Raw genomic sequence first — 13,855 nt, 5'->3', positions numbered from 1 at the left:
GAACCAACACTTTTATCAACACTTTAATAATAACATATCTCATACCCAAAACATAATTCATACTCTTAAAACGATATAAATATCCAATCTTACAACAATACCCCAAGTTTACAACAATGCAAATTAGAGTTATACAACTGAAGTTATGAGCTTTTGTCAACATAACAGTCTACAACGTCTTCAACTCTCAAATACTTTGATGGGGCCAGCAGTCTACCATGTCTTTCATCAATCATCGAGAGGGTCAGGACATGCGAAGTTCGCCTGCAAGTAATTTGAAATATTCTGTAAAACATCATGCAAAACTCAACATTATTTGTTCAAAATATAGAGAAAAATGAATATTATTTAACATTTACCTGAGAAATAACGCTTTGTTGTGTACCAGGTAGTTGCGAAACAATAGCTTCTGGTGTGTCGTGCAGTATGACCGATTCTGTGGGATTTAATACATCTTCCGTCCGCAATGGGGCCTACATTTGAATACATAAACAAATGACAAAATCATATTATTTAAATCTTCCATACATTTGTTAAAACTATATCAAAATCATATTATTTAAATCTTCCATACATTCTTTCTTTGTCGCTTGCCACTAGCCTTTTTATTTTTGGTTTGTAACTTCTCTATTGTAGGTTGTCTCCTCTTTGATGGCGGCCTACCTTTGCCTCTGACAACACGAGGGCTCAACACTTTCTTCGAACTTCCAGTTTCAGCGTCAATGGAAGCATGAGTGCTTGCAACTGTGGCTTGAGGCTTCAATTTAGTGTAAATTTCATTCATCGCCTTTAGCTTCTGTGTCATGTCCAGAGAATTATCTTCGCTTTCACATGCATTTGTAGCTACTTGGAAACATAATTTTATCAAACCAGAGTACCGACTAGCAGCTGGTTTACCACTCAAGTCATCGTAACTGCTTCGGATGAGAGCATATCTACGTTTAATGTCCTTCCTCCACCTCTCCATAATGTATTTTTCTGGCAACACTTGGACATCCCTTGCAGCAAAAATTGAGAGAATGTGCCTACATATAATCCCTCTCATCTCAAATAGTCCACACATGCACTTTGCCTCACACTCATCTTCATTGAAGTACGCCTGCAAAGTTGACTTCTTGATGCCGTCTTCAACTACCCTTTGGTCATTAACTTGATACGTGGTAATTGCCCCTTCTGTTTTTATGACAACACAATGAGAGTAGATAATTCCCATTACTTCTGACTGCACTTCCTTAAATTTAGAATTCGTGTATACTGCTTGGAATTTTTTCTCCACGGGTAAATGAGTTATACAAGGGACTGTGCAATTGAATGAGTGGAAATCCGCTGCCATCTCATTCTCTACTTTCTTCCTCAGTGCATTGTCGAATTGATCAACGAATTCTTTCAACGTAGTCCCTGAATGAACATATCCATCAAAAAAGGCATTCATGCTCTCACTCCTCTGAGTTGTGCTCATCCCAGCCCAAAATGTATTTTTCAAATATACGGGAACCCAATACATTCGCTCACTATAGAGACTTTGAAGCCATGCATTTTCCTTCAAATTGTACGTGTTAATAAACACCTCCCAAGACTTCTCAAACTCGTCAGAAGTCTGAGAATCATAAACACATCTCTGCAATGCACTTTTCAACCCATACTTAAATTCAGTATGTGAGCCCAACTTCTCTGGTAGTTTTCTCATTATGTGCCACAAACAGTATCTATGCCGGGTATTTGGAAAGACTATTGCAATAGCATTTTTCATGGCCCTGTCTTGATCAGTGATGATAGCTTTTGGCGCCCTCCCATCCATACATTTCAACCAAGTGTCAAATAACCAGGCAAATGTTTCAGTATTTTCACTTGATATCAAGCCTGCTCCCAAAAGTATTGACTGTCCATGGTGGTTAACACCAACAAACGGAGCAAATGGCATGCCATATCTATTTGTTAGGTATGTTGTATCAAATGTCACAACATCTCCAAAATAATCATATGCTGCTCTGCTGCGTGCATCGGCCCAAAAGACATTTTTTAATCGACCATCATCATCCAAATCCATCGATGAGTAAAACCCATCATTCTTGTACTGCATCCTCTCAAAATAACCACGAAGTGCATCAGCACCTCCTTTGCCAAGTCTAAGGTGGCGAGCCTTGTCTATATAATTTCTTGCATCTTTTTCAATAAATGGAAGTTTCTCAAAACCACCAGCCTCGACAACCAATGCGTTAAAACTTTTGGCCATACCTATGCCTGCCTTGTCGTTAATATCTAACTGTCTCTTCACGGAATCATCAATTGCGCGATTACATCTAAAAAATCTTGCCTTTTGTGGACTTAACCCATGGTTATGTGCATTGCAAACAGTAGTTATACGTAAGACACCATCAGCCAAAACTGCATTAATTCTCGCCTTACAATCAGTTTTTGTTGTCGGGCGTGGTTTAGAAATGTTGGTAATACGTTTTCTTGCCTTACCACCACGAGCACACCCAAGTGTTACATATCTAACACTCCCATCATCTTCCCTTTTACTTCTTTGGGTCATTATGCCAAATCCAGCCTGTCTCCCATATTGCTTGTAGTAGTAAATAAGTTCTTTCTCAGTTTTAAAAAACATCCCCGGCGTTGGTTCTGAAACCCCATCATCATCATTTCCTGGTGTTGGTTCTGAAACCCCATCATCATCATTTCCCGGTGTTGGTTCTGAAACCCCATCATCATCATTTCCCGACATTGGCTCTGAAACCCCATCATCATTATTTCCTACCGTTGGCTCTAAAACCACATCATCATCATCATTCCCCAGCATTACACCATGATTATCAATCACTACCTCATCATCTCTCACATTTGGGGGATCCATATAATTACTACTTTTGGAAAAAAACAATGATCGCCTAGTAGATGTGCATTCTTCCCCTTTCTCCATCAACAACAATCTTCATATATTTAAAGCACAACATGGAAGTAAAAAAAAAAAAAAATTAAAATTAAAGCACAACAAATTAGCAACATTTACATAAAAATCTAACCACAGCATATGATAAATTTAGCTGGTGCACCAGAAAAAACACGCTGCAAGTTCATAGTCTATATAAGTTCAGAAATCGATCTATAAGATCCATCTGTATATTGACCATTGCAAATTATTGTGCTACATAGGTCCTAAATTAACACCAAAAAATAAACATATCCAATGTATTCGAAATTAACCATATGCACACCAAAAGGGAATCCAGAAGTCTTGATGATATCCAGCACTTGTGTAGATAGAGAATGTGCAAAACCAAAAATGCTGCTATCTATGTCAGAAGCCAAAGGTCAGAGCTTGGACTCTTTCTGCATATCAGGTGGGTTATATCCATGGCTGAAGGCACTCACTATTCATCATTAGTGTACTGGTAGCTGCCAAAGTTATTTTCGTACTACTGTAGTTGAACTGTACATTTATTATACGTTATGGCTCTTGATAATCTCAACATTATCAAACAATCAAACATAATTTCAGTATTAGATATTTATGCAGGCGTTTATTTCTTCTCAAAATTGAACTTTCCATTCAGCCACCAGGTAAGATGTTTTGCCGGCCATAAACTATCTGTTCCATATATATATGTAGATGTAGCACATGATCACTGATGAAAAATGGCCACTCGCATGCATTCATATGTATAAAAATGCAGGACCCATCCAAAAGTCAAAGATTATATGTTAGAGAAAGAACATCTACAAATGATATTTTCAGGAAATGATAAAAATGCTAAAAAATGGAGAAGCTATTAACAGAGATAAGAGTGCAGCTGAAACTTGCCTCTTGATTTTGTTCATTTACTCTGTATTTATACAAACTAATTCACCAATAAAAAATCAGATCCCTAAAAATCAGATTGTCCATCCTAAAACATGATTATTCTATATTTATACAGCCTAATTCAGCAAACAAAATTCAGCAAACAACCAAAACCCAGCACCAGCAGTAGGTAAAACAACCCATGATATGTATGTAAATAAACAAGTGCAGATCAAGATTTTTACCAAGGAGCTCGTCGGCAATCGGCAGTCGATGGTGCAGAAGGCGTTCCGTCCGTTGGTGGAGAATCGTCCGTCGATGGTGCAGGAAATAATGAAGGTTATTAACAGAGGGAGGGATTCGTTCGGATTGCTGATGCGCGGCGCAGAGGGAAACGCAAGAGCAGGGGTGCTGGGGTGCGAGATTTGAAATTGTTTCTAATTTCCGTGCAGAGGAGTAGTTCTGGATAAGGAAGGTTAATTTGGTCAATTCATAAATTAAAATGGGGATAAGATAGACATTTTACAGACCAGGACTGCAATACAGTCCTCTTTAGAGGACTGTATATAGAACTACTCTTTTCTTTAAGGGTCAACTCAGGTTTTTGGAATTTGGACTGAGTCTGATGTTAAGCTAAATTTAATATCTAAATATTTAAATTTTAAATTATTAAATTCATCTTAGTTTAAAATATTTTTATACTTTCAACTTTCCATAAATATATATAAATTCATCTTAACATCCAAACACACATCTAAACAAAATTTATTATACCATCTCAACTCACTACTATTTATAAAGATCTCAACTCAATTTAACATCCAAACGCAGTCGTTTGCATGGCATATAAATAGCTATTTAATTAACTTTACATTTATTGGGTTGATACTTATTTGAGTTAAGGTTAATTTGCTTGAGAATCCGGATTGCCTTGATAAGCTATAAGATTAATCAAATTCTAAATATATCGAAGAACTATATATGATCTTTCTCGAACAATGTATGATTTTTCTCGACTAATCAATTGATAGTGAAAAACGTACGAACGAGATGATATATATTCTTACTAGTCTATCATATGATGAAAGGAAATAATCAGTTAGTGATTATCTTGCTCGAAAAGAAAACTCTATCTTTCAATTGTTTTCGTTTATTTTCCAATCTATCTACCTTCTTCGATGATGACTATAAGTATGTCAAGGACTAGTTTGGATGTTTTGAGAATTAAGAGGGCTGTCTTTGTCGTTCATCTTATACTTGTGATTGACTCGGTCCATGCATGGAGAATTGATCCTTTTAACTTCTTTGCACACTCAACTTGGAGATAATGGCCCACACAGATTGAAGAACTTGGACGTAAAAAAAATATTGAGCTTTTTTAAGGTTACTTTTGCTGGGTAAACGCATGAGTGGATAACCTGTGTACGTTGCTTTGTGGATTTGCAAGCTCTCAAGTGCATTCCACTAAAACCTCCTCCTTCTTCTTCTTCTTCTTCTTCTTCTTTTTTAATGTTGGTTGCTAGTTGGATTGCACTAATTGGGGTGATTTGGTCATGGATCTTCTTGTATCTTTCCATCCACATTAGATCTATTTCATTGGCTGCCATAAATCATCTTTTATTTATTTATTTATTTATTTTGTTCTCACCAAATGTAATGGTTTGATTAAAATTATAAATTAATACAAGAGTCCATCTATAGTTGGCTGAGCAAGATATCACGTTAAAGGACTAGGATAGAGCGAATCTCTCAATCACCTTGGAAAAGGGGGATGATCGAAGAGTGCTGATGTGAAATAATCTTCTTGCATGGGTTATGGACAATGCATGACAGATATGATGAGGTAAGATGATGAGGTGGTGGTAATGGTGAGAGTCACGAAAGAGTTCTTGTAATGGGCAACATAAGAATAAAGGGTGCAATGGGAGATTTGGACGGTGAGTTGAGTTGAGAAGAAATGAAAATTGAAAATTAAATAAAATATTGTTACAATATTATTTTTTAATATTATTTTTATTTTTAAACTTGAACAAGTTGAATTGTTTATTATATTTTATTTAAAAATTTGAAAAAATTGTAAAAATTAGATGAGATGAGTTGAGATCAACTCATTATCCAAACAACCCTTAAGATGCCCCCACTAAGAGTGTAGAATAGATCTTCATATCTTTATAACTCGATGGGAGATTTGGACAGTGAGTTGAGTTGAGTTGAGATGAAATGAGAGTTGAAAGTTAAATAAAATATTGTTAGAATCTAATTTTTTAATATTATTTTTATTTTGAGATTTGAGAAAGTTGAATTGTTTATTATATTTTATTTGAAAATTTTGAAAAGTTGTAATGATTAGATGAGATGAGTTGATATTAACTCATTATCCAAACAACCCTTAAGATGCCCCCACTTTTTTTTTTTTTTTGAAAAAGAAAGACTAACTCTATTGATAAAAGAGCTTACAACATCTCAATGTTTATAATGGATTGAATGCCGAATGGATTGACATTCTTCAATATCATATACATCCTCTGATAAATTTAAACCAGATTTTGCTAAGAAGTGAGCTGCCTTGTTGGCCTTCTTGTATGCGTGATTAGCTGTCCATTTGCTACAGGAATTCATTAGGTTTCGGGCATCTTCAATCAGCAAACCTCCCAGGCTCCAATTTGAAACCTGATTCTGCAACAAATCAACCACTTGTTTTGAGTCACCTTCCAAGAGGACTTGCTTGAGCCCCATTTCTTTACAAAAAAATTGCAGCTAGTAGAAGGTCATATGCTTCAGCATCAAAAGGGCTGCCTTTAAACCATCTGGAAGCTTTGAGTGTCCCTATGACCTGACCATTATGATCTCGAATTATCACACCCACCCCACTAGGGTAGGTTTAGGGGCTGAGATGAGAATTTTGTGTTTTGTTTTGAAATTTAAAATATTAAGTTTTAATATTATTATTGTTTTGGAATTTGAAAAATGTGTATTGAGATTTGAAAAAGTTGAATTGTTTATTATATTTTGTATGGAAATTTGAAAAATGTGTAATGATGAGATGAGATGAGATGAGAATTTTGTGTTTTGATTTTGGCCCCAAACCTGCCCTAAGAGTATAGAATAGATTTTCATATCTTTATAACTAACTCTTTTACAGTCAATTAATATGATGTTACCATCTCATTAAAAGGATAGAAGTTTTCTTAATTTGAGTATTTCAATTTTACATAACTGCTCTTGAAATTGTAAAATATTGGTATGCATATCATTACTCTAGTTGAATTTTCAAATCCAGTCCAAGTGTCCATAAAATTATTAAAAAATAACACATGCTAAAAGACATTCACTCTATCTTGCTACAAATATTTTTATGAAACTTTCATAACTTATTAACATGTCAATATCTTTGAAATATGATAAGCTTTAAAATTTATAAGCCAAACTACGATTTGGAAGGAAAAGAACTATATTTTTCTTCAAAAATATCTTCTTAAGTTCGTAGCATATATAGTATTTTCTGTGTAACAATGTTGGAGATGAAACTATATCCCCATACAAAGGCATAATTAGTTTCTTTTTTCTTGAGGTAAATAACATTTAAATGCAAAAACAGTACAATAATCACACTTAAGTTGTATATATATAAAACACAATTAAAGGGTTGTTGAACATTAAAAATAAAATGAGTAATACTATACACCACACTCTCATCCTATTTTGATCATACTTAGTAACATGTGACATATTTATCACTATTAGATGATAAAAAAAAAATGAAATAAATAATCATTTAATAGTGATAAATGTGTCACATCTTACTTAGTGGGATGAAAGTGAAATAATAGTATGATGTATAAAATTTTCCAAAATAAAATGAAGCAAACGGTGCGGTTTCAAAGGTGAGAAGTGAAAACCAATCTTCTTCACTAAGAAATGCCACCCCTACCAAAAAGTACTCAGTCCAACCAAAAAAATTGAGAAAGACAACATATATTCAAAAGGTATTGATTCTCCAGAAACTTATCAACATATGAATATACTGTATAACAGGTCACTACACTTAACAAGAAAAAAAAAAAGAAAGGAAAAAAACTAGGTCACGACACTGAAATATAGAGAAGCCCATTACAAATATCATAACAAAAAACTACAGAGGAAATGACCAAGCACCACACCAGCTTAAGATGAGCCCAAGATCATTAACTCGCAGGTGATTAGCAAAAATGAGCTACGCTGAGTCATACTGCTTTCTCTCTTCTTGAATGGATTGGAAAATTCGAGCTGCTGACTCAGTAGCAGTTCTAGGATTATGTGGCACAACTTTGATCACTCGCGCTGTTTGGTCAGTCTCATGAAGCTGAGGAGCTGCCTCTGGGACTACTGAAGCCATAGGAAAAAGTGGAAGTGCATCTTCCCCCTTGGAAGTGTAACCTGTCCCAACACCTTGCGGTCTCTCGCATGGACTACTTGCTGTGCTTCCTTGCAATTCACCGTCTTTTGCAGCCTGAAACTTACCAACTTGTGGACTAGCTCCATTTGTACTATTTGGCATGTTACATGAGCTCTGATGCTGCATGTTAGAGTTGGCTCCGCCAACAGAGACCTGAGTTTGACCATGTAAGCCAGGTCCAGCATATTGGTTAACTTGTTCAACACCTGAACCTGGCATGGCCGGGTGCATGACTGGCATGCCATATGTAGGGAAGTAAGTCTGACCAACTAGAGAAGTATTGGGAAGATTACCAATTCCTTGATGATAAGGATGAGTTGGAACCCCCCCATATGCTGAATTCATAAAGTTTCCCGTCAAGGGAGCCGGGCTGAAAGGTCCATATCCCCCACAAGCAGTTCCCATAAACCCAGGCCCAGGATATGGCTTGTATATGAGTCCTTCAGATGGAGAGACTACAGGGATTAACCATTGATTTCCAGGTGACTGATGGAAGGACCATGAACCCATTTTATTATCAGTAGCCACAGGAACTGGCTGCGAGTTTCCAAGAAAATGCCCACAATTTGAAGGCTGATTGCCATTTTTAGCGGAAGAAACAGATGTCTTCCCAACTGCATTTTCTGCAGAACGTTCCATTTTATGGTTTTCCTTCTCGGAATTGTCTTTGCACTTTGAAATGTATGATGGCGGTTTTACAACATACTTGGATGGAAGTTTCTTTGCAGGACAGTCCTTCAATGAAGGTTTGCCAAGAAAAGCACCATTTTCAAGCAAAACATGCGGTGATCCAGCAATCAGTTGTTGGACCTGTTTGAATATAAATAATTAAGCTGCATTCTTCTCATGTGAATAATATATATAATCAAAGCGTTTTAAGATCATAAAAAGCTACCCAACAGAGTCAAAGACCACCTTACCTTTATCAGTCTATGCAGCTCAAATACTTGCACTGCAAACACTCTTTGCTGACTGTGGAGAGTAACAGGAGTGTATCAAGAACTAACTCGCAGAATATTCATCAAATGAAGCCTCCATAAACATATAACCAACCAAGGGTAATACAAGAAAATAAGCCAGACAATAGAGCAGAATGAAGCACCAGATGGCATCAACTTAAGGACCATCACATAGATCAAAGCAACCCACACAAATGGAGGTGCAATTAGAGACTAAGGCCTTGTTTGGTTACACAAACCATTTCAACTCACCTCATCTCATCTAATCATTACAACTTTCCTAAACTCCCACACAAAATACAATAAACAATTCAACTTTTTCAAATCTTAAAACAAAAACAATATTAAAAAATTATATTCTAACAATATTTTATTCAATTTTCAACTTTCATCTCATCTCATTTGTATAACCAAACGGGGCCTAAGTGGTTAGTGGGTTGAGTTGTAGTTTAAGAAGTCCCTCACATATCCTCACTCAAAACACAAAGCTTAGTGTGTATTTATTTTAGAGGAATGCCTTACTTTAATCCATATGTCACACATGACCATATCACAACCCGCACCATTTATTTTATAAGTATCCCAACCTGCACCATTTGCTGAAAAAGAAAGAAAAAGGCAGAAAGAGAGGCAAGGTTCTCTGAACACAAAGTATCTGTGTGCTACTGACTAAAGTAAATAGGAAGCTATATAAAAGATTTAGTGCAAACAAATGAAATAGGAAGCTATATAAAAGATTTAGTGCAAACAAATGAAATAGGAAGCTATATGAAAGATGCAGCTTCTAGCATAACCAATTTGCAACTCAAACAAGGTACACGATTTACACTTCTTTCTTCCAAAGAAATAAAGCATCAAAGTTATCACAACAAGAATGTCTAAATCACTTGTTAGTCACTCAGATACAATCTTTTGATCAGATTCAATCCTCAGTACAATGAAACCAAACAAGATGAGCTAGGTGAAGCTCAACAATTTGCATGATTTTTCTTTCCATGGACAGAACATCTAAGAATGTATGCTCAGAGTGCAGGTAAAAAGAATATGAATGGAAACCCCAGAAAAACCTCCAATGCAGAACACCAAAATACTACATATGAGAAATTCGCCTGTCACCATGTCTACTAACAATCTTACAATTTCAACATTATCCAAAATTCACCCAACAACAGCTCCAAGGATCATGCCCATCACTTGCTCCTCCTCTTGCTCCATGCCCTCGATTTCCATCATAGTAATAGTTCCCCAGTGTTCAGTAGGATTTTAAGCAATAGTAACCCGAGACAGGTATATATCCGAAAATGAAGACGCAAATGGACAATAAATAATCAGATGATCCACTGTCTCGGGGATCGCCTTGTGCAAAGTAACTCTATTAGGATCGCACATCTCCCTGTTGTAAGATAATCCAGCACTGTTAAAATGTTATCGAGGGCATTTGTACACAAAAAATGCCACTTTAGTTGGGATCTTGGAACAGCACACTGAGCTCTCGCTCCTTCAAAGCCATAATTGCAACTCTACAGTTTAAATAGATACACCTATACTCCTATTTAGTTTTTTATACTGCACTCAAAAATCTTTTGCAGATTTAAGTTGAGGGAAAAGGACAAATTCGAAACTCCTAAAATATTAAATGTCAGCAGCTTCCAATATAACACTTCAGATTTTCCAGAATGATGATCACTTCACTTCTCCAATAGAAAGTAAGAGTAAGACATTCCTTAATTTACATAATGAACATAGACATAGAAGAGGGCCAACATAAGTTCTTAAGTTAAACTCAGTAGTATTGAGAGAGAAAAGTTAATCACGTTTCAATAGATAATCTACAAGAAATTCATTTTCATAATTTTCTCAAAATTCATTGTTGTGCTTGACCTTGTAACCCAAAAACAAAAAACGCAAGGGGGGGGGGGGGTACGCGATGCTTCAGTACCCTAACTTCGTCTTTTGTCTGGCTGTTTCTCCACATCATATGAGATAGCATGAGGATGCTACAGTTATTAGTGATACAAGCATATATGATCATTCTGTATATTTTAACTTTAACAACAAACAGGAAAGGAAAGTTTCACATGGTATCCTTGGATTTAAGACCACCAGGAGGCAACACATTTGAGTAGATATCAATAAGAATTCACACTTACTTGACAATAGCTTTTCTCGCTTTCCAGAAATGTTTCTGACCTATTATCCCCACAACATCATCTGGAGAGATATCAAAGCCTGTTATCGAATCTACCATTGAGGTCTCCGAAACATCATCACTTCTGTCTACATTTCCCACTTGTAGTGACACATTTGTCCTGTCTCTACAATATTCATTGCCATTATTAGGCTCATTGGGACTGCTATTCACCTCCCCCAAGTGAGTGATGCTCCTTGGGTGGGCAACTTTTCCATCGTCTTCATCCCTTACAGAATCAGCAAATCCAGTGTCAACCAGCTGTGACCTGGTTCTGAACTCTTGTTGTAAAGAAGCATCAATATCATATGAACTGCTTATGTTAGTCACAGGGAAATCTCGATACTCCTGATCTGGAGCTGCCTTAGTTTCCTTTACGAGCCCTTCAAACTTTTCTCTGGTTGACAGATCTGTTGCAGATAGTACAGAATGACTTGAAACTCTCAATCTTGGGTCCCCTTCACTCTCACATCTTACTTCTTGTCCCAAATTTATATGTGGGGAGGTAATCAACTTGGGATTCTTACCACAATCTTTTGGGTGTTTTGTGGAACAACCATAATAGGTAGGGCTGAAGGAGGCAATTTTTTCCCTATCATTACTGTTCAGAGTTTTACTATGGGATTGCCCAGTCCCTGATTGAACAAATATAGGAACAATAAAATCATCTTCATCTCCTACCTTCTTTCTCTGCTCAAGTTGTGCCAATGAATTATTCAAACCTGATCCTTCAGAACGGTGAACAGGCAATTTCTCACCCTGATGTGTGGGTATTGATGGAGGTACATGAAGTGGAAAGTTGTAATTTCTTTCAAGGCCATTTCCCTGAAAAACAATATTTATTGCTCCTAGTAATCAGTTGCAGAAATATGAGAACCAATGGTACTACCCTAGAGTTGGTAAATGCAAATATGCTTGCTCCCTTCACAGATGCAAGTATGCTATGTGTTAAAAAAAATGCAAGAGCAAGAACTTAGAATAGCATCCAAATACAACTATAAACACTCCCTAATGGTAAGGCAATTTCCCATTCGAGTGGAGAAGAAAACAGGAACAATTTATAAGCATGTTAAACAATCTGCTCCCACCTAGCATTCCCCGAACAATCCAAGCACATGAAAAACCTAAATCATAAGCTATTCAATGAATAACGACTCCGCCCAATTACTCACACACTCTGATTTTACAGTCCACTATCATTCTACCATATATTTACGATTGAGTCATCAACTAATACACAAAGACTTCACAATCTATCTCCAGCCTATTAACTTAAAACCGAGGCATATGTCAGAGATTTTAGAAATTAGAAAGTACTACTCTACATGAAACCGTACGTAACAAAGCAAAGACACAAGTTGTTGGTTCTAAGAATTACCTGGCTTGACGATGCTGGGTATACCGGGCTGCTAGTGTTATCTGTGTGGTTAAGAGGCAAGACCCCGGGATTGAACCGCTGAGAGGGAATACTTAGCCGTTCATAGAGAGCCATTTTATTCCTTGGAGGTGCTCTTGGCCCTCCTTTCTCCGTATCATTGACATGAAGCCTTGGGAACATAGGCCCCATGATCTTCTCGTCATCTCTCCCTCTTTTCATCCTCTCTCCGTCTCTACAATTCAACAAATCCCCCAAAATAAAAAAATAAAAAATAAAAAATAAAAAAACCTAGTCTTTTATGTTCTGCAGCTCTAATTCCAAAATCCAATATTAATCAAGTCCAGAAACCACCAACCTTTACTTTCTCGGAAATTGACCGACTTCTCGGAAACCCAGAATCGAATCAGACCTCTTAGATCAAAACGCACTTGCAGAAAATTGAAAATCCCGGAGTCAACCGACGTTTCCAGAAGAACAAAGTGAAAATCTTTCTTCAGAACAAGAAGCGATTCCGGAATAATCTTTTCCGGAAGCTGAGGGATTTACGAGAGAAGTCAGGGTTCAGAGAAAAAGTTGCTTTTGATGTGGACCTGAAATTGATGGAGGAAAGAGCAATAAAGCGTGGATTAAGGAACAAGTATAGGATTACAAGTGAAGAAGAGAGCAAGAGAGAGATTTGTGAAGAGAAGGATGAGGTGGTGTTGAGAACTTGAGAGAGAGAGAGAGATTCGTAGTGAGAAGGATGTGGTGGGCTTGTGTTTAGGGATTTCCTGTGAAGATAGAGCTGGAAAAAGGGAAAAGCGCGGAGTTGTGGGCCCTCTTTGGACAGAGCTGGAAGCTCTTTTTCCATTATAGAATGACCTGCTTTTTGCGAGTGGTGCTATATGCACGGACTAGAGCACAAAATCCTGCACAGAATAGGAAAATGTGATTAGAGGAGATTTAGATCTAAAAATTAAATAAAATAATGTAGAATATTATTTTTAATATTATTTTTTTTAAAATATTTTAAAAAATAAAATTATTTATTATAATTTATGTAAAATTTTAAAAAAATTATAATAATTAGATAATATAAAATAAATTAAAAGACTTCTCGTATTCAAACAATTCT

At 36.4% G+C, this 13,855-nt stretch overlaps 2 protein-coding genes across 2 annotated transcripts; both read right to left on the bottom strand.

The window, feature by feature from the left end:
• Nucleotides 1–228: 228 nt before the first annotated feature.
• On the bottom strand, nt 229–2,854 carry LOC109017963 (protein FAR-RED ELONGATED HYPOCOTYL 3-like). Its single transcript, XM_035690628.1, has 4 exons — nt 2,029–2,854; nt 575–1,860; nt 360–473; nt 229–264 (listed from the first exon to the last, which is right to left on the bottom strand). Exons 1-4 carry the CDS (start codon nt 2,852–2,854, stop codon nt 229–231), a joined length of 2,262 nt encoding a protein of 753 aa, XP_035546521.1.
• Nucleotides 2,855–7,740: 4,886 nt separating this feature from the next.
• On the bottom strand, nt 7,741–13,519 carry LOC109001595 (protein EARLY FLOWERING 3). The gene is made up of 5 exons (XM_018978951.2): nt 13,097–13,519; nt 12,742–12,973; nt 11,326–12,188; nt 9,137–9,188; nt 7,741–9,026 (listed from the first exon to the last, which is right to left on the bottom strand). The coding sequence occupies exons 2-5, from the start codon at nt 12,958–12,960 to the stop codon at nt 7,995–7,997; spliced, it is 2,166 nt and encodes a 721-aa protein (XP_018834496.1). The 5' UTR covers nt 12,961–12,973; nt 13,097–13,519; the 3' UTR covers nt 7,741–7,994.
• Nucleotides 13,520–13,855: the final 336 nt, after the last annotated feature.

This window comes from Juglans regia, chromosome 6 (genome assembly GCF_001411555.2).
Source record: "Juglans regia cultivar Chandler chromosome 6, Walnut 2.0, whole genome shotgun sequence".
NCBI classification, from domain to species: domain Eukaryota; kingdom Viridiplantae; phylum Streptophyta; class Magnoliopsida; order Fagales; family Juglandaceae; genus Juglans; species Juglans regia.
The sequence above is the reverse complement of the archived record's forward strand: the minus strand, read 5'-3'. Positions and strand labels throughout refer to the sequence as shown.

Coding starts and splice junctions, on each gene's coding strand:
- LOC109001595 (XM_018978951.2), bottom strand. CDS start 12,960: ATGAAAAGAGGGAGAGATGACGAGAAGATCATGGGGCCTATGTTCCCA. Junction 12,189..12,741: donor ACCCAGCATCGTCAAGCCAG/GTAATTCTTAGA, acceptor ATTGTTTTTCAG/GGAAATGGCCTTGAAAGAAA. Junction 9,027..9,136: donor AGCTGCATAGACTGATAAAG/GTAAGGTGGTCT, acceptor ATATTCAAACAG/GTCCAACAACTGATTGCTGG.
- LOC109017963 (XM_035690628.1), bottom strand. CDS start 2,854: ATGGATCCCCCAAATGTGAGAGATGATGAGGTAGTGATTGATAATCAT. Junction 474..574: donor GCAAGCGACAAAGAAAGAAT/GTATGGAAGATT, acceptor ATTCAAATGTAG/GCCCCATTGCGGACGGAAGA. Junction 265..359: donor AACAAAGCGTTATTTCTCAG/GTAAATGTTAAA, acceptor AATTACTTGCAG/GCGAACTTCGCATGTCCTGA.